The sequence below is a fragment of the Rasamsonia emersonii genome (assembly GCF_000968595.1).
Source record: "Rasamsonia emersonii CBS 393.64 chromosome Unknown ctg1118621760155, whole genome shotgun sequence".
Lineage (NCBI taxonomy): Eukaryota > Fungi > Ascomycota > Eurotiomycetes > Eurotiales > Trichocomaceae > Rasamsonia > Rasamsonia emersonii.
This window is the reverse complement of record NW_013563164.1, coordinates 68,849-90,469: the sequence shown is the minus strand read 5'-3', so window position 1 is coordinate 90,469 and position 21,621 is coordinate 68,849. Positions and strand designations below refer to the sequence as shown.

Here is a 21,621-nt window from a genome sequence, read left to right as displayed (position 1 = left end):
CGCATTACTCTCTCTAGTTTTAGCCGTGCAGCCTTTTCCTGTGCCTTCTACAGCACAGGTTGACCGCGGCAAGAAGCCATGCCTCCTCCCGCTTACGAGTTCCGGGGGCAGAACCAGGACAAACGCTCGCGTCCCAGCCATGAATTTACGTTCCGCTTTCCGCGTCCATCAACTTCAGAGCGTCCGTTGCTCACCACGAAAAGAGAGACAACGCCGGAGCCCCTTGGTGCCCCAAAAGATGGCGCAGAAAAGGCACCGTTGAAGTTCGCTCCCATTTCTGAGCTGACCGACAGTGATGAAGCTGAGATGGACGTGTCGTCTGACGAGGACGGCTCCCGTCCGCCGCGAAAGAAGCGCGCTGTGGAAAAGAGCAGAGCGCGCCTCCGGCCCCCAACGTGGTCCAACCCGGATCCCTATTACGTGTTGCCTCCTCCTGATGAGAGCCAGACCAAGAGGCCGGACGTAGTCAAACTCATTCGCAAAGCCCGAGTGGCTGCTGCTACTACTGCTCCTGCTGTGACGCGGACAGATGCGGTTGCGTCCAACGAAGATTTCATCTCCTTTGATATGGAAGATGAGGATGAAGAAGATGAAGAAGATGAACCAGAACCTCCACCGAATGCGCCGAAAGGCCCCAAGAATGCCCGTCCCGAAGAACGAGACGGCGCGTCGGGAAAGCGGAAGCGAACCCATGATGACGAGATCAAGGGATATTCTAAGAAGGCTAACCCTTTCGCTGGTAAGTTTCGTAGTGACGGGGGAATCCTCGATCAGTGGAAGCCACGTTCGTCCGAAAATGGAACGCCATGGCTAGAGTTGATGGAACCGACATTGCATCTCGGCACAAGGTCAGTGACTGTCCTTTCTTCTCCCAAGGGGCGTTGTCGTTTTTTAACACTTCTCCAGGCTGCACAATGAAATTCTTGCTTTTTACAATTGGGTGAAACCCCAGCCGTATGAAGACATTATCCGGAGGGACCTAGTAGCGAGACTCCAGTCGGCGTTTCAGAGTAGATACTACGGTGCAGAGGTGCACGCGTTCGGCTCTTTTGCTTCTGGACTGTATCTTCCAATCGCCGACATGGATCTTGTTTTGCTGTCCACCACATATATGCGCACTGGGGTTAAGACCTTTGGGGAGAAAAAGGGCCAGATTTATGCCTATGCTGCATTCCTGAGGAATCTCGACATTGCGGTACCTGGTTCCATAGAGACAATTGCCAGTGCAAGGGTTCCCATCCTGAAGTTCGTGGACAAATTGACTGGTCTGAGGGTTGATCTGTCCTTTGATAACAACAGCGGGCTCCTTGCCAACCAGACATTCGAGCGCTGGAAGGCGGAGTACCCAGCTATGCCTGCCATAGTTGCGATCATCAAGCAGTTTCTGCTTCTTCGAGGACTGAATGAGGTTCCAACTGGTGGATTAGGTGGTTTTTCCATCATCTGTCTCGTCGTAAGCCTTCTGCAGCACATGCCACGGGGCGAGGGCAATTCCGGACCCAATCTGGGCAGCATCCTGATGGATTTCTTTGATTTCTACGGGAACAAATTCGATTACACGTCGATCGGGATAAGGATGGAGCCACCTGGTTTCTTCAATAAGGTAATGTGGAGTTTCACGCTGATCGAAAGCGGGTAATTGATCTGACGGATGTAAATCCAGCGCGTGTACGGTGCGAATGCAGAGAACCGACCCCAGCGGCTTGCTATAGAGGACCCGAACAACAGGGATAATGATATATCCGGAGGAACAAGAGAGATACGTTTGATTTTCCAATGCTTTTCGCAAGCCTTTGACGCTCTTAGGGATCGGATGATTTTGGCGGCAAAGTCTGGATCGAAGGACATAACTTTCCTCGATGCCATCATTGCAGGACGTTACGACGAGTACATCGAGCAACGGAATCATCTGCGTTCTATCTTCGAGAATGATCCTAGGTTTGAACCGTATCGCCGACCACCTTCGCCGCCTCCGCCTCCTCCTCCTGCTGACTCCGACTCGGAGTCTGAGTATAACCCTCCTGACGTTGTCACTGCGGCTCCTTCTCCACCGCCTCCACCGCAAATACCACCAGCTCCTCCACAGGGCAAACCCAAGAATCCCCCGTACAAGCAGCAGAAGAGGCAAAAGAAGCTGCAGGCTAGCCGCGAACGGTCAGCTCGTCTCAAGCGGCTAAGACCAGACATAGCAGCGCGTGTTCCAGCTTCTGTCAGCGTCGGACATGCGATGGTACTTGGAGGGTACAAGACTGTATCTGAGATGGACCGCGATCTTGCGGCTCGAGAAAAGCAGCTCAAGACTCGCTGAAGAGTCGAGCAAGCTGCACACGACTGCAGGGAATCGTGTCTCGCTGCATGAACTGCGCAGTGAGACACATGTTCTGAGACACATGTTCTTGTGATAAATTGGTTTTCCATTTTTAGGCGGTGGTTGTTTTTATTGTTATGCTTCATGAGATACCCATATCCGTTTCTTCTTTCTGCTTTTGGGCTGAATCACCGGCGGAATGTGGCGTATCTCGTGTCTGTGTTGTCAGTTTCTGCTAGCATTTCCATAAGACATGACCTTCCTACCTGTCCGATTATTTGTCTTCCTCACGTCTTTCATGTCTTTCGTCGCTGTTGAAGATCGTTGCTCTTCGGGCGATGCGCCAAGAGCTTTTAACTCGGAATACAGGAAAACATCATTCATCATTCAGCTACTAGGACTTGGCAAACCTTTTTCATTCCCATTCATGACTGTCTTATCTTCTTTTCTTTCGTTCATCTCACAGGGTCCTAACATTCTAGCATCTGACCATTCAGGCTGTTGCTACTAACTTTCTAGGGCCGACGGGTCTGGAGATTCGCTCCAGAGATGGATGCACATGTACATTCGTACGAGACAGCACACCACGCTATTCTCAAATTCAGAACCGCCACAAGTCTGTACAATCCAGCAATTCGACATTTCGGGGCCTTGGTCACGTAATCATACAAACGCCGTCTGTCAGCGAAGTCGAAGATAAGGATATATGTGCGATGGCAATGAGTGCAAACTCACTTGCTTTATCGCACATATCCACAACCCCCTCTTTCATTTCCTTCCTTCTCATCAAGGAAGCGCTATATGCGATTGCTTGGAGAGGAGAGAAGATCGAGCAGGCAGGCAGGAAGGCATTTTAACACATCTATATCAGTATGATGACAGTATCTCCCATAAACCCATCAAGCGGAGAGGGCGTTTCTTTCTACGTCAAAGGTGATTGTTGATGGTAGATAGGTAGGTAGAAAGCACTGCCCTAGATCGCCGTTTTCTTTTTTCCCTTATATCTGTTTACTGTACATACATTACAATGATTTGCATGATTTATTTGGAAGCTTTTGCTATTGGCAAGAGTGCCATCAAACTATTATATTGCCTGTCATTTCGAACCCTGTTGGTTTTATTTATAAGAGTATATGTAGTCCGTTATCGTGTCTCCGCATTTTTCGTGCTTTTGACCAAGAATCGCGCCATACAAGCACAAGCATAAAACAGCACAAGTAACCTCACAGAATAAGAATGCTCATGGGTTTAATTAGATTGAGAAATGTCTTATTATTTTATTTTTATTATTTACTATTAATATCAACGATTGGAGTTCTGCAATCTCGTTCATTATCAGTATTATAATTTCCTCTGCAACTGGAGAATAATCAATCAATCACAACGTCTAGACGCTGCTGGGCTCCAAAATAAAAAATGACAGACTCCAACAAAGACGGAGTCACTTCCCAAGTAGTGGCAGCATCAGCAGAACCGACTCAATCGAGTCAACCGAGCAGCAGTGACGACCACCTCACCCATCTCCATCTCGTACGTCGTGGAGAAGACGCCGCCGTCACGGACGAGGATAATGATAATGATAACGATAATGACAATACGGACGCCAATGGCAATAGCCAAATGAGAACAACAATCCCAGGCTACGACGCCCACCGAATGAGAGCCCGCGCAGCACTGACAGCCGAGGAGGAAAAGAGGCTCTTGCGCCGCATCGACTGGCGGTTAATGCCGTTGTGTTCGCTGATGTTTCTGCTTAAGAATGTTGATGCAAATTCGGTATGTACTTACATACAGCTTACTGTACACATACATTGTAGGTGTTGACTATGCATGTTTATACAAGGTCGCCAATGCAAAGATCATGAACAAGGGGACGGGGATGAATATCCTAGCTCAGCTGGATATGACGGCTAATGAGTATAATCTTGTTACGACGGTTTATTTTGTGCGTTTTTTTCCCCCTTTTCCTATAGGAAGGAAACCTCTTACATAGATACCTACCTACCTAGATTCCGTACATCGTCTTCGAGGCCCCATCCAATCTCTTGATAAAGAGATTGTTACCTTCTAGATGGCAATCGCGGATCTTGGTGAGTGAACGTTCAGTTCTTCCAGTAGAAAAAAAGACTAATTGATTACTATGTGTAAGGTATCCTGGGGAATTGCAATGGCGTGTCACGCCGCGGTCACAAATAAGCAGGGTCTATACATTGCTCGGTTTTTTCTTGGTTTGGTATGTATATCCATACATACACCAGAGTTGTGGTATTGTCACTGACTGAGAATACCTGCCTGCCTGCTAGTTCGAGGCTGGCATGTTCCCCGGTGTCATCCTGCAACTCTGCTACTGGTATCGTCCGGACGAGATGTCTCTCCGGCTGCTTTACTTCTGTATGTTCCAGCCTGTCCCTTTTAAATTTTTATTTTCATAACAGTCCCTGACAGAAACGCAGATATGCTGGGAAACTTCTCCGGGATTATCAGCGGCGTTCTTGCGTACGCTTTCGATACTGTATCTGGCTCTCATGGTCTTTCTGGCTGGCAATGGTATGTATCATACATATGCAGAGCTCACGAGCGATTTAATAAAACTGACGGCTTAGGCTCTTCTTATTCGAGGGCGTTGTCACCATCGTCTTCGGGATTCTCCTCTGGTTTGTCTTGCCTAACTGTAAGTCAGAGACATAAATACATACGTACGACGTGTACATACTTAAACAGAAACAGTCCCCCCCGACGCAACCTGGCTGAGCGAGAAAGAAAAAGCGTTCATCCAGGCCCGTCTGCCGCTGAATTCGCCTCGAGCCGAAGAGACCAATTTCAGGCTTCGTGAGATTCTTGACGATCTTAAGGACTGTCGTCTCTGGCTGTTTACTCTCATTTGGGCTTTTTTCACCGTTGGCACGCAGGGCCTGACCTTTTATCAGCCGACTGTTATTGCTAATTTGGGGTTTACGTAGGGAACAACCTGTTAAGTTAATGACCTTTTTTTTTCCGCAAGCCTGACATTCTTCTGTCTAGTGATATCGCCACGTCCCAACTGCTCAACATCCCCACCTCGGTCCTCACCGTCCTCTGCATCTGGGTCTTCGGCGTCTGGGCCGACAGCGCCCGCCTGCCTCGCCCGCTGTATCCGCTCTCCTTCCTGGTCGTCATCCTCGTGTGCTACGGCGTGCTCTACGCCTACCCCAGCAACGGCGCCGTCTACGCCGTCACCGTCCTCTCCAACGCCCTCGCCAGCGCCTGGTACCCCATGATGTGGCCGTGGCGCGTCCAGACCACCAGGCGCGCCACCGGCTCCGCCTTCTCCATCGGCTTCGTCAACAGCTACGGCCAGATCGGCGGCGCCATCGGCCCCCAGATCTTTCGCAGTCGTTATGCCCCGAAGTACACTGTCCCGTTTGCGGTCACGATGGCGCTTGTCGCGGCTTGTATCGCTACCACCCTGCTGGCGTGGTGGATCACGCGGAGGACGGAGCGGTCGACGCGGAGGTTGAAGCTCGCCCGGCTGGAGGCCAGAAAGAGGGGAGAAGCGGTTCTGGATGATGTCGTGGATACTGATTTGAAAAGAGCGACGATGTCGGAGGCTGTTTGATCAGTATTCAGATTTCTCGATGAGACTCACTGTGTGATCCTTATAAGTAAAGCCATGCTGGACTGAAGAGGGAAGAGAGTGGACTGCATTGTACTGTACATACTTATGTATATCGTACATAAATACATGTACATTCATGTACATTCATGACTAGCCTCCCTCCACAAGATCTGTACAGTACATTATAAGATAAGATAGCATTTGCAACAAGAAGAAGCAGGTAGGTGTAGATAGATGACGGAGGGGAATCTCTTGAACAGAAAGAGTAGAATGAGGATAATAAAATCGCAAGTCGTCGGTGGATATGTATCTTCTGATGAATAAATGACCACTATTTATCTACCGCTTCCAGCGGCGGTGTAGTCAGCCCTGCCGTTGCCGTTGCCGCTGCTTTTTCAGGATCGATCTCGCTCGTGTCCACGTTGATATCTCCCGTCTTGCCATCACCACCGACGGTCTGTTCTTTCTGGTCATTCTGTTTGATCGCTTCCCGCTCTTCTGCCTCTAACGTGGCCTTCAGCCGGTGGTGCTCTTCCGGGAGGAAATTGACAAAGTCCGGTCCAGGACTGGGCCAGGCGTAATCGACCCATTCGGGGCCCAGGATGGAGCGAATGCCCTGCGCCAGGTCCTGGATGCGCTTCCGCCGTGCGCGCGACCATTCACGGTCCGTGATCAGTCCTTCTGTTGGTGTGAGGACAGCTGGAGGAAGTTGGCTTGTCGCTTTCTCATCGTGGCTTTGGTCGAGGTTCTTCTCAGCGTGGTCAGCCTGGCTGGCCACCTCAGCGTCGTCTGTTTCCAGCCCGTCGATAATACTCCTCCACACGCGGAGTATCTCGTTCAACTCGTCCAGGTTGCTGACCCCCATGACGCTGACGCCCAAGCGATTGCCCGTCCCGAGATGGGCCACCGACAGATAGCCGGCATCTGCGTCCGCAGAACGCGCCAGAGGCGGTCCCAATGCGCCGGCAGAGGCTCCCTCGCGGAGCCAGGTCTCGAGCGCGAATCGGATGGCGACAACTTCCAGCTTTTCGTCCTGTTCGTCCACCCATTTGCTGGCCGCGTGGATGGCGTTCCGCAGGCCGTCCGGCGCAGGGTGCCAATTTCCCATGCCGCCGATGGGCACGCCTTGCCGGCGCAGCAGGCCCATCCCCAGGGGAGACGCGTTCGGGACGACATCGACTCCCGCGGCGAGAAGACGGGGCAGACCCTCGGTCAGCAACCGGGTGTTCTGGACCGTGAAGTTGGCGTAGGACATGACCACGTCCAGGGGCTCACCCGTCTCCCTCAGGACCATCTCTGCGAGCGAACACAGCACATCAACCGGGTACCCCGAGATGCCGACATAACGGATCGTGCCCTCTGCGTCGCGGATCCGGCGCAGCTCCCGCACGGCCTCCAGCACCTCCTGAGGAGTGACAAACTCGACATCATGGCAGTAGACCACGTCCAGGTACGAGGTGCGCAGCCGTTTCAAGCTGCGACGGACGCTATATCGGATCCAGGACGGGGAGTAATCGAACGACGAGGCCGCGATCCGGCCCACCTTGGTCAGGAGCCGGTACGTGTAGCGGGGGAAGTTGTCGCGGACGAAATCGGTGGCCAGGGCACGGCCCAGCAGGTCCTCTGCCGGGCCGTAGTAGGGCGACGTGTCGAAGGCGCGAATCCCCGCGGAGAGGGCGTGGTGGACGAGCTCCGTCGTGGGCAGCGCGTACGGATCGGGATTGTACTGCGAATTGAAGGTGCTCGTGCCGAAGATCAGCGGCGGGAGGTCCGCCGACAGCGGGACGGAGGGACGGCCCATGGTCTGGATGCCTCAGAGCTGTTGTGGCAGACGTCAAAACTGAAGAGTCGTCAAGGGGGTGATATCGATCTTTTTCTTCCGAAAGGCGGGGGAGGGGCAACGGTACGGATGAGGATGAAGTCTGGGGGCACAAGGACGCACTCTGCACATACAAACGTATCTGCTCAGAAGGACAGAAGAGTCCTAATCGAGGGAGGAAAAGAGTTGCTCTCCCAGGACAGGTGGTGTTGGAGTGGCAATGGATGGTAAAATGACTTTTTTTTATTATCAGCTCGTTCTTATCAATCAACAAATTATCAATCACCAGCGTTGCACGCGGGATGGCGCCATCCGACCTGGCCCGACCCACTGCCAGTCTGCTAGGAGACTAACAGAAGTAAGTGAGGACTAATTATCGAGTTCGAGTTCGAGCTCGAGTTTGCGAGCATGATCGTGTTTCTGCACCACCGTTATCTCGCAGATTTGGACGATGAATGCTGATTCAATGGTGCCTGTCGATCAGATCGGAAGGCGGTGATGGATCGAGATGGATAATTACATGTACGGAGTATGTACGGCTTGCAATACTCCGGCAGAATAGGGCTTCCACCAGTATTTATTTAGACTGACTGACTGTCTGTTGAAGATCTACAGAGAGAGGTCTTCCGAATGGATAGAGTAGCTTCATTAGCGAGCCTTGGCCCGACAGCTACAGCCGAAAAGACTAGAGATACATGAAGCCGGATATAGTGCTAAGATACATAGGCTGTCTGTCTGTCCATGTGCGGAAAAGTAATCAATCAAGAGCGGAGAATCGTGGGAGACATGTGGAGGAGACGTCGCGCAGCATCGCGGTCCTCCGCCCTCCCAAGCCCACCCATGCCTCGTCCATACTGCTGTCCAACTCCATAAACACCGGGTGGCGGTACTGTACATCATCGAATGAAATCCACGAGCGAAATCTATTAAAGGAGAAACAGAAACAGACTGTATATCTGTTCCTGGAACCGGCGTGTAGCGTAAACCTAACCGGTCTGATGCGAGCGACAGAAGAATAATCGCAAGGGGAAGAGTCAGGTCTATCGCGTCTCCGCCCATGGTCTCAGAAAAGAAAAGAAAAGAAAATCCCCGAGAACGCCATGCTATGCTGCAAACCCAATAGCAACAGTCGACATGAAGGCGACCGATATATATCGTCTATTCCATGCCAGAAAACAATCGGAAAGGAGAGGAAAGTCGGCATATAGTTAACTGTATGCGATCGATTGGAGTCGAGATCTGAGTCCGTCCCAGCAAGTCAAAGACCTGACCTTGGTCACCGGTCCTTGTACACCTTTGGCCGCCAGCCTTCCCTGAGCTCCTTTTCCATCTTGGCCTTGCGTTCGGCCTCGCGGATCTCCATCTCGATCCGCTCCCGCGCCCGCAGGACCTTGCTCTGCAGGTAGAAACTGCCGCCCTTTTTGGGGTCGTTCATGTCGAACAGCTTCTTGAACCGCTCTGTCACTACCTCCAGGTTGGTTTCGCCGGCCTGAGGGGGTTTCACGTTGAGGATCTTGCACGCCTCATCCAGGGTGAGGCCGTGGGAGGCATAGGTGTTGGCCGAGGACATGTTCCCCTTGCGCGCCTCTGCCGCGTATCTGGAGGTGGCAGCAGCCTGCTTGTATGCCTCCGCAAAGGCACGCCCGAAAACCCGTGCGCCGGTGATGACGATCTGCCCGATGATGCGATGCGCCTGGGAATTGCCGCCAAACTGTCAGTCCACGGCGATCCTGACATCAATTATAGAGCGAAGGGGGGAGAAGTCACTGCAGGAAAGCAGCCAGGACAGTCAGCGAAGCAACTTACCATGATGCACGACTGATCAAGAGTTGGAGACCTCACGAGAGGAAAGGAGGAGAGAATGGGGTTGGGCTGAGCAGTATCAGGATCCGATGGACCGCGCGGGTTCGGAGAGGCAATGTCGGCAAAATTTTGGCCCGCCCCAAAGCGGCTTAGCGCGAGTCGGAGGTCCGAAACAATTAGAACGACAACAGCAGATATCGTATACAGAGTAGTTTATGAGAGACTAAAGAGAGAATTACAAGAGGAGAGGAGTTTCCTTATAGTACTGGCATATATATTATCTCATCCCAAATCTACAGTCAGTCTGACTGAGATCGATTAGCTAACTCCTCTTCCGCTCCTTAAACACAAGGTTCAAGCTGTCCATAACAAGCGTGAAAGTATCATGGGTCTCTTGATCGAACGCCGCCCCATCTTCACCCGGTGCAAAGGAGATATCGAAATTCAGAGCGATGCGAGATAACACGCTCCGCAGTTCAACAAAGGCCAGCTGTTTCCCAGCACAGACATTTGGACCTAGAGGAAGTTATTATTATTAAAAGCTGATAAAGGGGCTGGTGAGAAGAGAAGAGAAGGAAGGGACTCACCAAGCGAAAAAGGGAAGAATGCCCGCTCATCCTTGATCAGGCGATCCTTCCCTACAGCCAGCGCTCTGGGAGGAATTCCGTTGCGCGGATAAAATATCGCTCGTCCCGGAAAATCGTCCACTGCGGAATGGCCACGATCGTGTCTCCCGGGATCCATACCTCGTCGACCTGAAGACCACCCGGAGGGGTCAGCCGTGGTTGGCCGCTTGGTATGACAGGCTTGAGACGAAGCGTTTCGTTGATGATAGCATCGAGGTATGGAATATTCTTGACTTTCTCATAGTCGAATGCTTCGTCGCCTTCCGGGAATAGCCCGTCCACGATCTTTTGGAGACGTTGATAGACAGACGGATGGGCGACGAGGTAGAATATGGCATTCGCAAGTGTAATCGCTGTCGTGTCGCTGTTAAAAATGAGTTAATTACTTGTTAACCACAGCAAAGTCTAATACGAGAACTCAGGATGAAAGACTCGCCTTCCCGCGACAATGATGACACGAGCATCTTCATTGAGCGCCTGGTCTGTCGGAGGAGCCGACTGACCCTTCTCGTCACGCGCTTTCAGGAGCCAAGAGAAAGCATCCTCAGGCACCTCTTTCTTGTTGGCTTCCCATATCTATGATCTTAACTTTTAGCGCTGGATCACCACATCAGTTGAAGCGAAGAACCGTGCCTTTTTCTTTTCCTCTACCTGCCTATTGCAATAGTCAAAGAATCCTCTGTAGCTACCAGTCAGGCCTGGAAGAGAACCTAACATCGATAGAAGCCACGGAACCGGTGACAAAAGACCAAGAATTGCCATCTGACCATGAAGATCTTTGATCGCCGAGTGCTCAGCACCGTCTTCCAGCTGATGGAGGTCTTTGCTAAACCCGACTGCCCCCATAATGTCAAATGCGAGGTACATCGACCAGGCGGTAATATCGACGGGGCTATTCTGTCGTGATTTCAGTTGTTTAATTAAAACGTCGATTTTGGATTGGATCCTTGGTTCGTACGTCTTGAGAGCTGCTCCGCCATCCAGAGTTAGGTCTTCCCCAGGTCTTGAAAAAGAGAAATAATCAACTCTCATGTTGCTCATACCTTTCATACCAAACCCTCGATCCCATGCTCTTCGTCGACGACGATGCTGCTCCGGGTCCCGACAGAGATGAACAGACGACTTATTCGGATCATCGGATACTTGGCTGTACCAGGTCGCTTTGCGGCACTCTGACTGAGGACCATAGATCGCGTAAACCGCCGCCGGACGGATGATCGATATCTCGCGAGGTCCTTCGAGCAGGGTCAGTGTTCAAGTGAACGGGATCGACTGCGCAGACTCAAATTCCTACCCGTGCGAACGAAATCCCCATATATTTCATGCAGCTTCCTCAGTTCGAAATGGTACTGGGTCGACTTGGAGGACAGCCAGATTGCATAGAACCGACTCAGCTTGGCGCCGAACGGCCCTTGGAAATGCCGAGTTCGGTGGGAAAATAACCGGTAAATCGTGATGCTGGCAGTCAACCCGATGTTGAAGAAAAGCCCGCAAAGAGAGGCATTCCTGACGGCCTGCAGCAGACGGAGGTCACAGACGTTCACATAAAGCCCCGTTAGCACAACCCAGAGGGTGGCATAGAGACCCAACAGAGACCAGATCCGGAAATCGATCTCAACATTGCGGATAGAGAGATGGAAGCAGTGCCCCAGAATGATGGAGATAATGGCGATTCTCCCCAGCTCTGTAGGCAATATCTCGCCAAGAGAACCGGAGACATTGGGCCACGCTGGCTGCGACATGTTCTCGACAACAAACAATAATCTCGAGTGACAGGATAAGCCACCTGGGAGACCCCAGTCTGGACACCAGAACCCCAATGGGAGAGATACACTCTCAGGGACAAGCCAGGAGACATTTTAGCAAAATTCACCTGTCCGTTCTCCAGCAGGTATAACCCAGACACAAGTAAAATGAGGGGCTCCATCTGGACAGCCTGCGTGCCGAAGACGGAAGAAGACGCAACGTAGATGCATCCAGGCCATCACTAATGCTCCGCAGCTGATGCCGGGGAAGTGGAAATGCTTTCCTAGCGTGAAGAATGCGGATGCGAGACAAGGCCAGGGTGGGCGATTTGTAGATGTAGATGGAGGTCTGCAGGACAGCTAAGCTTCTGTCAGGTCCAAATAAGGTCGTCTCACGCGTATATAAAAGTCCCAGCAATCCGCCTTAACAGCTGCTGGCCCACCAGCGCGCGAGGGGAAAAAAAAGCTGGTTGGCGGATAATCATCGCGATGAAACGATCGTCACCTGTCAAAGCTGCCAGAGCCCAAGCCTGCGCATGGCGGACGGCAGACGTCTCCATCCTGTCTATCTGAGCGTCCAATCTGAGAGGCGTTGTTGACCCGAAAGCACCTGGCTTAAACTAGTTCGTGTCACTGAAAAACGGTACCGAAGGTGTAGTCGACATGATATAGCGACAGTCCATGCAACTCACTGCTCTGGATGGACTGTGTTGAGTGGCAGTCAAGCCAATAAAGGGAGGAAAAAACCATTACCTCTAAATTAATACACATATCTGCTGTCAGCCATAGTAGAAGTACCGCTGATCTGTTCCTCGTCTACAAGGGTCTGGAACAGAGCCGTTCCGCGTTATGGAGACTGCCAAAGTTCCAGCCAGGGTGCTGGGTAGAACTGAATGAAGGATACTCATTATTTTTATTGTTCTTGTTATGAATAGCTAATTAGGACCAAATGATCAATACAGAAGCAGGAGGGATATTTGCCATGACTTTGTGGTAAAACCCGTCTTCTCTATCCATTTCTCTCAGGGACGAGTGTGCGTTGTTTTCTTCTGTCCAGAAACGATTATGCTTTCTCTCTGTTGATGTCTGGCTCGGGTTGAGACAGCAGGATGCTCAATGCACTGCAGGCTGCTACTTACGGCGTCGCAATGTCCTTCTACATCATTGGAACCGCCTCCATCTTCCTCCGTATCTACTCACGTTGGTTTATCGTGAGGAGCTTTAAGTGGGATGACTGGTTTATGACCTCGATTTTGGTTGGTACTTTTTGTCGTTTGACGACATGAAGGCCCTGCTGACAGGAATCAGTTCTTCAGCGCCGGACAACAGGCCATTTTGTATATCTTCTTGCGCTATGGAGCCGGGCTGTAAGTGGCCCAACTCGTCGTTATTGATCTATTAAGACCTGGCTAACTGAAGGATACCACCACAGATCGATCACTGCCATTAGCACCGAAAACCTGCTGATGATCTTTCGAGTATGTGCGATCAACAAGATCCTCTTATGTCCAAAAAAGCCAACAGCTAAAACGCCCAGGTCATCTTCGCCGAGTCGATATACTATGTTTTCATGCACTGGATCATTAAGACGACCATCCTGCTCTTTTACCTTCGGATCGTGCATAATGCGGCTTTCAAATACGCCACTTAAGCCACCTTGGCTCTCAATACTCTGATGACCATTACCATGTGGTTGCTTTTCTGCCTGCAGTGTAAAGACATCAGAGCCTCCATAGAGCCGCCGCTCTATCCCACCGTCAAGTGCATCAGAATCGACATTATCTATTACACCGCTGCATCCTTTGTACGTTTCGAAATACGCCTCACGTTCCTGGCTTTGCGGTTACTGACTCTGTCCCAAGTGTATCTTCACTGATTTAGTTATTCTTGCCCTGCCAATTCGGCCGCTCTGGAGCATTCAAGCCAGTGTCCGCCGTCGGATCGGACTCATTTGTATTATCACCCTGGGAGGCTGCTCTCCAATTGTGTCGTTGATCCGCCTGGTGACGCTGGTCCAGTTCGGAAGCAACCCCGATTTCACATACCCGTTGGCGAAACTGCTGCTGGTGTCGGCGATTGAGATCCAGGTGGGCATCATGGCAGCCAATGCACCCTCGCTGAAAGCCGTTTGGCTCAAGCACGTCGTCAAGTCACTGGGCTCCGAATATCCCTCCTCCCATGGCCGTTCTCACGAGCTGTCGGCGATGTCGTCCAACAAGCGCAAAGTGGGAAAATTGCCTGGCGTGGAGAGTCGAGCACACATGCCAGCTGCCAATGCCGATGCTCCGTCGGATCATTGGCGGAACGATTCTGAGGAGCAGCTGTTTCAGAAGGAGAATGCACGCGCATCAGACAACGAAGCGGTTTACTTCAAGAATAATTAGGTGAATACTAGCAGTCGGGAAGTGGTTCACCTGTGACTACACGAATCATTACGTGTGTCTGGGTAATGGAATGTGTTCCCTGTTATTAATTGGCCTTATCTTTTTGCCTGAGAAGCAAGCTGACTGACCGACTGTTCGTGATGGATTCCATGCAGTCTCTAACTGTACCCACCTGTGTGCTACCAGTCAAATTTATAACTAAACCCTCGACATGCCATGGCCAGTTGAGCACAAGAAAGTCCACAGAAGTAATGTAGAGGTGTACTCCGTATGAAGGAGTAAGAATAACTCCCATCCAGCCTAGAAATCTACCTATTTACGGAGTAAGGGCATTGAATAGGGCCAAAGGAGCTAGCTTATCAGACCCATCGGGTCACGTGTGATCTGCAAGCTGGAGATCAGTGCTGCCGAGGTCGGATAAGAAGCGATGATTCTTATCATTCGCCCGTAGAAATAAGACGAGAAAAAAGAAAGAGAGCAAAAAGGGAAAGAAGTCCAGAAAATAGGCCTGATAATCGTCGTCGACCACTCCAATAAGACGCGAGAGTCCTCACCGACATGTGACTTGGGCGCTGCCGAGCTCCGGCGGTCACATGCCTTGCCTGCCAACACCGCGATCGACTCTCCGCCGACTTCCATCCCCGCAGGCGATCGCCTCGTCATGGCCGTGCCTGCTAGCTAAGATCATACCACGATCATTCGAGGCCAGCCTATGCCTTATTCTTTCTGTTGACGTCCCCGTTCCAGCGCGTTGTCGCCGTGACGTGCCACGCCCGCAATGATCCTGTCCAGGCTGACGCCGGAATCCACTGCGCTTGTGCATGGCAGCTCTTGGTAATTGACATTCCGCCCAGCGCTTGCTTTCTTTGCCTTTTCTTTTTTTTGCTCTCCCGCCATTTCTCTTCGAGTCATGAGTCCCAGATGATGGATCTTCTTCTGACACCTCTTTCAGAAACTCCGTGGATCGAATCCATGTCACCGCCGTCATACCCACAGGATAATGGCGCGCAGCCAGTCCGGGACTCCAACCCGCCCACGGTGGCTGCCTTCTCACCGACGACCATAACCGGCTCCTCCCTCACCTCCCGCCAGCGCTCCAGCGTAATTGTTCATCGAAAATCCCCTCTGCTCGTGGCGACGCCGCCGCCCGTCACACGAGCGTTGGCCTATTCCCATCCGTTCATCCTGCCCTTGAACAAGCTGGTCGGCCTGCTGTCATGGTCCAGCGGAGACCCATGGGAGAGCTTCCTGCTGGTGGCCGGCTTCTGGGCCATCGTCCTGTACTCGGATGCCATTATCTTGTGGGCAGGCCCGATCCTCGTGGTGACTGGCTTGATCCTGGGCATGTATTCGAGACGCTACTCCCCGTTGTCGTCCACTGGCCTGACGGGGGAGAAACACGGGCATAGGCGGCAGTCCTCGGAGGGCTCGTTGACACGACACCACAAGAGCTTGGACGAGATTGTCGAGACGATGAGGGAGTTTACGACGCGATGCAACATCCTGCTGGAGCCCCTATTGGAGATGACGGAATTCCTGTCCACACAGCAGACGGCGACCTCGGCCACGACCAGGCCGGCTTTGACGGCCCTGTTCATCCGGATTTTGTGTGTGACGCCAATCTGGATCCTGCTCACACTCCCTCCCTTTTGCATCATCACGACGCGCCGCGTCGTCTTGACTGTCGGCACCATCATCCTCACCTACCACTCCCGGCCGGCGCGAGTGGCGCGTGTCATCTTATGGCGGTCTCTTACGGTCCGTCGGATCTGCAGTTTTCTGACGGGTCTCGACTTCTCTTCCGACGTGACCAGCAATCGCGCCAGGGAAAGGACCCAATCCCAGACGTATGGACATGCTACCGCGATCACGACGAAGAACCGGGGTGGCGACTCTGCGGGCATTCGGTTCACTTTCATTATATACGAGAACCAGCGACGGTGGCTGGGCATTGGATGGACCTACTCCCTCTTTCCGCATGAACGGGCCGCCTGGACCGATGAACATCTGAACCCGGTCCCGCCCAAGGACTATTTTGAGCTCCCCGAAGTGAAGGGAGGGAATGCCGTGTGGCGATGGGTGGAAGGCAGTACATGGCGAATCGAGGGGGGAGATGATTCGGGAGATGGAGGTGGGTGGATTTACTATGACAATAAGGTAGGCAAGCAGACGTCTCTTCTCATAGAAATATTCTAATTGTCTACAGTGGCAGGATGGTCGGCGCGGACAGGATGGCTGGGGTCGGTATACTCGTCGTCGGAAATGGTACCGCGATGCCGAACTGGTCGAGGTGGATGAGAATGCTTCTGGCGAGAAGGCTGAAACAGCAGATACGCAGGACGATGCAGCCAGCGTGACTGCTCCTTCTACGTCGTCTTCTTCCACACGGAAAAGACGGTGGTTTGGCGGGTCCAAGGATATGAAGAACAGCAGCGCGGGGTCGAAGGGCGACACGGGCGTGAGCTCTGGGAGTTCACCCCCCAGCGGACCGAACGGGACTGCCTCGCGGCCTGTCAGCATCCAGAACTCGCGCAGCGCCTCCTTCAGCAATGCTGTGGGCAGCAGCTACGATACGTATAGCAGCAGCCCGGGGCAGAAGAGCGTGTCCAGTTCGCTGCGTCGGCGGAGAGGCAGCGGAACCGGAGGGAGCGGGGAGACGGACAGCGCGAGCATCCGGAAGCGAGAAATCGAAGAAGCACAGGATCGGTTGGACCGATGGGGGGCTCGCGCGACGGGAGGGACGGAGAGGGCCGAACGGGAGTTTGGGCTTGGGGATGATGTCAACATGGGATTGAGTTAGCAGTATTCTTGCATTGGTAGTATTATTACGGAGTATTGATGAGATGAATTGATGAGTATTCTTAGTACGGAGTACAGTGATGACTAATTGCCCTAAATACGGAGTAATTCTTCTCGACTTTATCTGCAGACAAGAGAGCTAAAAGCGGCAGTAAAAAAAAATCCCTGCCAAAATCATTCCATCTGCATATGCAGATATAACCTAGAGGTAAGAAATAACAGGGGATAAAATAAAATAGATATGTGTACATAGATAGATCAGGGAGGTGAATGCATTTTCACATGTGTACTGCACTGCACTCTACTCAAGCTGCAGGGGTAGTAGTATGTACCTAATATTATAATATAACATACTATACCACCCAATGTAATGAAATGCAATGCAATGCAATGCAATGTATCTGCATATGCATGTGCATATGCACAGTGATGTGATGTGATGAAGCATATGTATGTACTGTACTTACTTGTGTAGGTAATATTAATGCACTACCTATCCAAGCCAGCCAGCTAGCCAGCCAGCTAAACAGTATGAGGGGAGAATTGCCTAGTACTGTACATACATGCACTTATTCTATCTATCTAACCTTTCACTCTCTGTGTGTGATTGTACAGTACACTACATATTTTACCTTTCCTTTTTTTCTCTCTCTCTTTTTTTCAATTTACTTTCTCGAAGAAGTTATATTAAATTAAATCAAATTAAACTAAAAGAAAGGAAGAAAGAAAAATCGGAAAGAGAAGAAAAAAAAGGGAAGATGAAGATCATCGCGGTCGAGACTCAAGAATAAATTAATTATTCGATAGAGTTTACTAACTCCACTTTTCTTTTTTTCTTCTTTTTTCTTCTTTTTTCTTTTTCTTTTTTTGCCCCCTCTGTTTCTTTCTTTTTTTTTTCAAACTTTGCACTTCTACTAGCCTTCCAGCTTCAATAATAAACAATATAAACAGCATTTCAGCCTTTTTTTTTTAAAAAAAAACTTTGACTTGGCTCTGGCTTCGAGTACTGTACTGCGCGTTATGATATATGAGGTCTTGGATATACTCCGTAGATTGGGTAGGTAGGTAATGTACTGTACAGTACATACATACATATGGGTACCCAACCCAACACAACCTAATGTTTAGGTAATGTCTGCCTAACTAACTAGTTAACTAACTAACGAGTGGATTCCATAATATATGTATGACTCACAGTCGTATTATATGGAGTAATTATTTTGTTTGGAACGGAACGGGACGGACGGAACGATAATAATACCTTATTAATTTAAATTAAGTGGAGACTGGGACTGACTTGTCTCTCCATTGACTAGGTGCCTAACAGTGGAACTCGGGTTAGGTACCTGACCTATGGACCTAACTACTCCGTACGGAGTAAAGGATTCTTCAGAAGGAAAAAGCCTTATGTACGGAGTACTGTCGATTAGACCCTTACTTAAGAGTATGTACCTAGGTTAGGTATGCACATACAGGCTGAAGGGGGAAAAAAAAAAGAGTGGGACATTTATACACTTTCTTTTCTAAGGAACTGTCCCCATATTATTATTACCCTGCTAGTAAAGTACTCGTAAAGTAAGTGCTCACGCGACCAAATACCAGAGACCGCATATGACCATATACAATAACTACTACATGGCTACATGTACAGTGCAGTCAATATAGTAGTCAATATATAGTCAAGTCAATGATAGTAAGATTGATGATAATGATAATAGCCAGCCCAGGAATTCAAATCTAATCTCTCCCTTAACTGCATACTCAACACTATCTTGCAGTTGATAATACGTAATCCAGGAGAATGGATAGACGGTATGTGGGTTACGTATAATTCTGATTATTACTCTGCATCACTGGTATCCTAGTCTGTACACAAATTGCTTCTACTGCAAATTGAATCGCTTGATCATCCCCTCGACATCCTCCCCCTCCACCGCATCCACTCCCTCCCGGACAACCCTCTCGACCGCCTCGTCAATCGGCTCGTCGCCATTCAGCAGGTCATACCAGCCATGCGTGTCGTCCCTCGCCAGTAGCCGGTCCGCCACAATCGCCACGTCCTCGCGCGTCACCTTGCCCTGCGCACCCGTCTTCCCCAGCGCAACCCTCCCTGTCGCACGCTCATCCGACAGCCACCCGGGCCGCAGCAGGATGTACTGGAAGGGGCTGTCGGGGAACTGTCTCCTCCGCAGCTCCGCCCGCGCCGTCAGGTACTCGTCCGCCTCGAGCTTCGCCTTGGCGTACGTCGGCAGCAGGTCGTGGTTGACGTGCTGCAGGTGCCGCCAGTCGTCGTCGGTCATCCACGCGGGCTTGTTGCGGCGGCTGCCCAGGTGCGAGATGAGCAGGAACTTTTTCACGCGCGGCGACGCCAACGCCGTCGCGATGAAGTGCTTGGCGGCGTTCTGGTCGATGGCATACGTTCGCTCCGGTCCGCCTTTGCCGCCCGCGCCTGCAGACCACACGACGTAGTCGGGCTGCACTTTGTCGAGGATGGCCTGGGCGTCGGCATCGCTCTTGACGTCATCCAGACTGGACACGAGGACCTCCACCTTGCCTTTGCCTTTGCCTTTGCCCTGGAGGCCGTGGCCGCTGCCCAGCTGCAGGATCTCCTTCTCGTGCTCCGGGTTGCGGATCACGCTGGTGACGTTCCACGAGCGGGCCAGAAGCAGAGGCGTCAGGTGCAGGGCGACCTTGCCATGGCCGCCGAGGAGGAGGACGTGCGGTGGCATAGCAGGGAGTCAATTAGAAAAAAAACAATTCATTTAATCGTAGGTAGCAGATTGAGTAATGATCTCTTCAATTGAGCATGAAATTAGAAACGAGGGAATAGCCTTGTAGCGTGCGATTGATTAATAATTATAATGCTATATTGGACACTGTCCTTTGCGGGGTACAACACTGTCGTACAGTGACGCATGGCATGGCGTCATGAGTGTGGTCGATCGGATGTGGCCCAAGCTTGGATGCAGCAGAGCACTAGACGAGGCAAACTATAGCTTCAGTTCATTGTATTTTTTTTAAAGAAAAATTAATTAAAAAAAATAAAAAAGAAAAGTAAAAGAAAAGTAAAGTAAAGTAAAAAAAAAAGAAAGAAAAAGAAGAAGAAGAAGAAAGAAGGAATATATTTTCTCAAAAATAGTCAAAGTATACAACACCAATTGTTGGTTCTCAAGTATAAACTCTGTAGAAATGTGTTAATCTAATTAGGTAGTTAGCAGCGATAATATATAATTGGTTGCATACCTAACAGGTAAGAGCGAGTGAAGATTCAGTATTTCCTGGAATCATTGAAACGATAATACTTTCATCTTGCTGGACCTTACGTAAACATATCGAATTGGCTAAGCTTCATTGTTGCTCTGGAATAAATTTAAGGAACAATTCCTCGATTTCTCTGTACTCTATACTCCGTAGACAACCCCAGTAGTAGGTTAGTAAGTGTATAATTGCAGTTGCAGTTCGTCCGATCCACCTGTTGATCTGGCATAATAATGATGCAACGGTAGCCATATAATACACCGTAATAATCTCTGAAGCAGCTGAAACAGATGCTGTTTGATCTCGGCAGACACGCACCGTGATTCGATGCCAGGCGGGCACCTGAAACACTGGGCATGGTCCTGCGCCACGGCTGCGACTGCCGCGACGCCACAGTTCATCCCGGACAGGAAGGAGCACGGAGCAGCAGAGTTTGCTAAATTACCGACTGCCGCGCAGGGAAGGAACGAAGAGCCCGCGGGCAGCGCCGGCCTTAGCTTAGCTAAGCAGCCATCTCTGTCTTTGGGACGGCTCGCCCAGTCGGATTCTGCTGCGGGTTGCCGCCTCCAACCAGCTCGCTTCCCGCCTTGCCTGATGCAGCCTAGTCAGGGGCGCCGCCTATTTCGTGAAGAATTCTAATGCCCGACTCGTCAAATAATCTCGTGGCATGCTGCATGCTTCGTGCATGCCACGAGCCAGTCGCAATGTCAAGACAGGGCTGTCCAAGACGTTGCACGTTGACGTCGTCTTGACGTCGACTCGAATGCCGATGGATGGCAGTCTGGGTGTGTTTCTGCTGGCCGTATCAACAGTTCAACACCTGCCGCTATATGGAATATTTCACCCTTTTTTTTTTAGCACCCATCCAATTAGCTCGCTCCACCCGCATTCCGATCAGTGGGAGAGAGAACCTCCCAGTTCCCACTGAAGTCTGACTGAGCAGGCTGCATTGCTACTGTACCGTCTGCAAGGAGCCCCGGCCAATGGGCACGCCATGCGGGCCGGTACCCGCCCTCAGCCCGCATCAGCAAGATCCTGCAATATGATGAAAGGAACGTAGTCTTCCGTACGGATCTGCTGTGTGTCATGGTTCTTCGTAGTTCGCAAACACCTGCTGATCGGCGTCGCTAGCCATGACCATTCTGACCTGCATGGTTCAGATACGGAGGACTGTTTTTCCGCATGCTCGCTGGAACTTCAGCTGGCATATTCACAACTTACCAGACTTCCATCGGCATGTTCCGTGTCTGCAAGCACGATGGGCCAATAGCGGCCACCCAACCC

At 51.1% G+C, this 21,621-nt stretch overlaps 8 protein-coding genes across 8 annotated transcripts; 4 read left to right on the top strand and 4 right to left on the bottom strand.

Moving 5' to 3' along the window:
• Positions 1-78: 78 nt before the first annotated feature.
• On the top strand, positions 79-2,308 carry T310_4746 (Topoisomerase family protein TRF4; the record flags this gene model as incomplete). Its single annotated transcript, XM_013472398.1, has 3 exons — positions 79-848; positions 907-1,603; positions 1,664-2,308. The coding sequence occupies 3 exons, from the start codon at positions 79-81 to the stop codon at positions 2,306-2,308; spliced, it is 2,112 nt and encodes a 703-aa protein (XP_013327852.1).
• A 1,416-nt stretch (positions 2,309-3,724) lies between these two features.
• Positions 3,725-5,059, top strand: T310_4745 (Allantoate permease; the record flags this gene model as incomplete). The annotated part of the gene is made up of 7 exons (XM_013472397.1): positions 3,725-4,084; positions 4,152-4,253; positions 4,318-4,398; positions 4,458-4,541; positions 4,612-4,699; positions 4,762-4,979; positions 5,030-5,059. The coding sequence occupies 7 exons, from the start codon at positions 3,725-3,727 to the stop codon at positions 5,057-5,059; spliced, it is 963 nt and encodes a 320-aa protein (XP_013327851.1).
• Positions 5,060-5,279: 220 nt separating this feature from the next.
• On the bottom strand, positions 5,280-7,704 carry T310_4744 (L-galactose dehydrogenase (L-GalDH); the record flags this gene model as incomplete). The annotated part of the gene is made up of 3 exons (XM_013472396.1): positions 5,280-5,846; positions 5,934-5,996; positions 6,247-7,704. The coding sequence occupies 3 exons, from the start codon at positions 7,702-7,704 to the stop codon at positions 5,280-5,282; spliced, it is 2,088 nt and encodes a 695-aa protein (XP_013327850.1).
• Positions 7,705-8,998: 1,294 nt separating this feature from the next.
• On the bottom strand, positions 8,999-9,531 carry T310_4743 (Cochaperone Pam16; the record flags this gene model as incomplete). The annotated part of the gene is made up of 2 exons (XM_013472395.1): positions 8,999-9,433; positions 9,529-9,531. 2 exons carry the CDS (start codon positions 9,529-9,531, stop codon positions 8,999-9,001), a joined length of 438 nt encoding a protein of 145 aa, XP_013327849.1.
• Positions 9,532-10,163: 632 nt separating this feature from the next.
• T310_4742 (uncharacterized protein) lies at positions 10,164-11,893 on the bottom strand (the record flags this gene model as incomplete). The annotated part of the gene is made up of 4 exons (XM_013472394.1): positions 10,164-10,515; positions 10,564-10,727; positions 10,803-11,386; positions 11,446-11,893. The coding sequence occupies 4 exons, from the start codon at positions 11,891-11,893 to the stop codon at positions 10,164-10,166; spliced, it is 1,548 nt and encodes a 515-aa protein (XP_013327848.1).
• Positions 11,894-13,044: 1,151 nt separating this feature from the next.
• T310_4741 (uncharacterized protein) lies at positions 13,045-14,280 on the top strand (the record flags this gene model as incomplete). Its single annotated transcript, XM_013472393.1, has 5 exons — positions 13,045-13,152; positions 13,205-13,263; positions 13,329-13,374; positions 13,608-13,700; positions 13,915-14,280. 5 exons carry the CDS (start codon positions 13,045-13,047, stop codon positions 14,278-14,280), a joined length of 672 nt encoding a protein of 223 aa, XP_013327847.1.
• A 924-nt stretch (positions 14,281-15,204) lies between these two features.
• Positions 15,205-17,870, top strand: T310_4740 (Integral peroxisomal membrane protein; the record flags this gene model as incomplete). Its single annotated transcript, XM_013472392.1, has 6 exons — positions 15,205-16,437; positions 16,487-16,986; positions 17,275-17,287; positions 17,337-17,403; positions 17,555-17,678; positions 17,798-17,870. 6 exons carry the CDS (start codon positions 15,205-15,207, stop codon positions 17,868-17,870), a joined length of 2,010 nt encoding a protein of 669 aa, XP_013327846.1.
• Positions 17,871-18,962: 1,092 nt separating this feature from the next.
• T310_4739 (uncharacterized protein) lies at positions 18,963-19,808 on the bottom strand (the record flags this gene model as incomplete). Its single annotated transcript, XM_013472391.1, has 1 exon — positions 18,963-19,808. The coding sequence occupies one exon, from the start codon at positions 19,806-19,808 to the stop codon at positions 18,963-18,965; it is 846 nt and encodes a 281-aa protein (XP_013327845.1).
• Between the last annotated feature and the right edge of the window lie 1,813 nt (positions 19,809-21,621).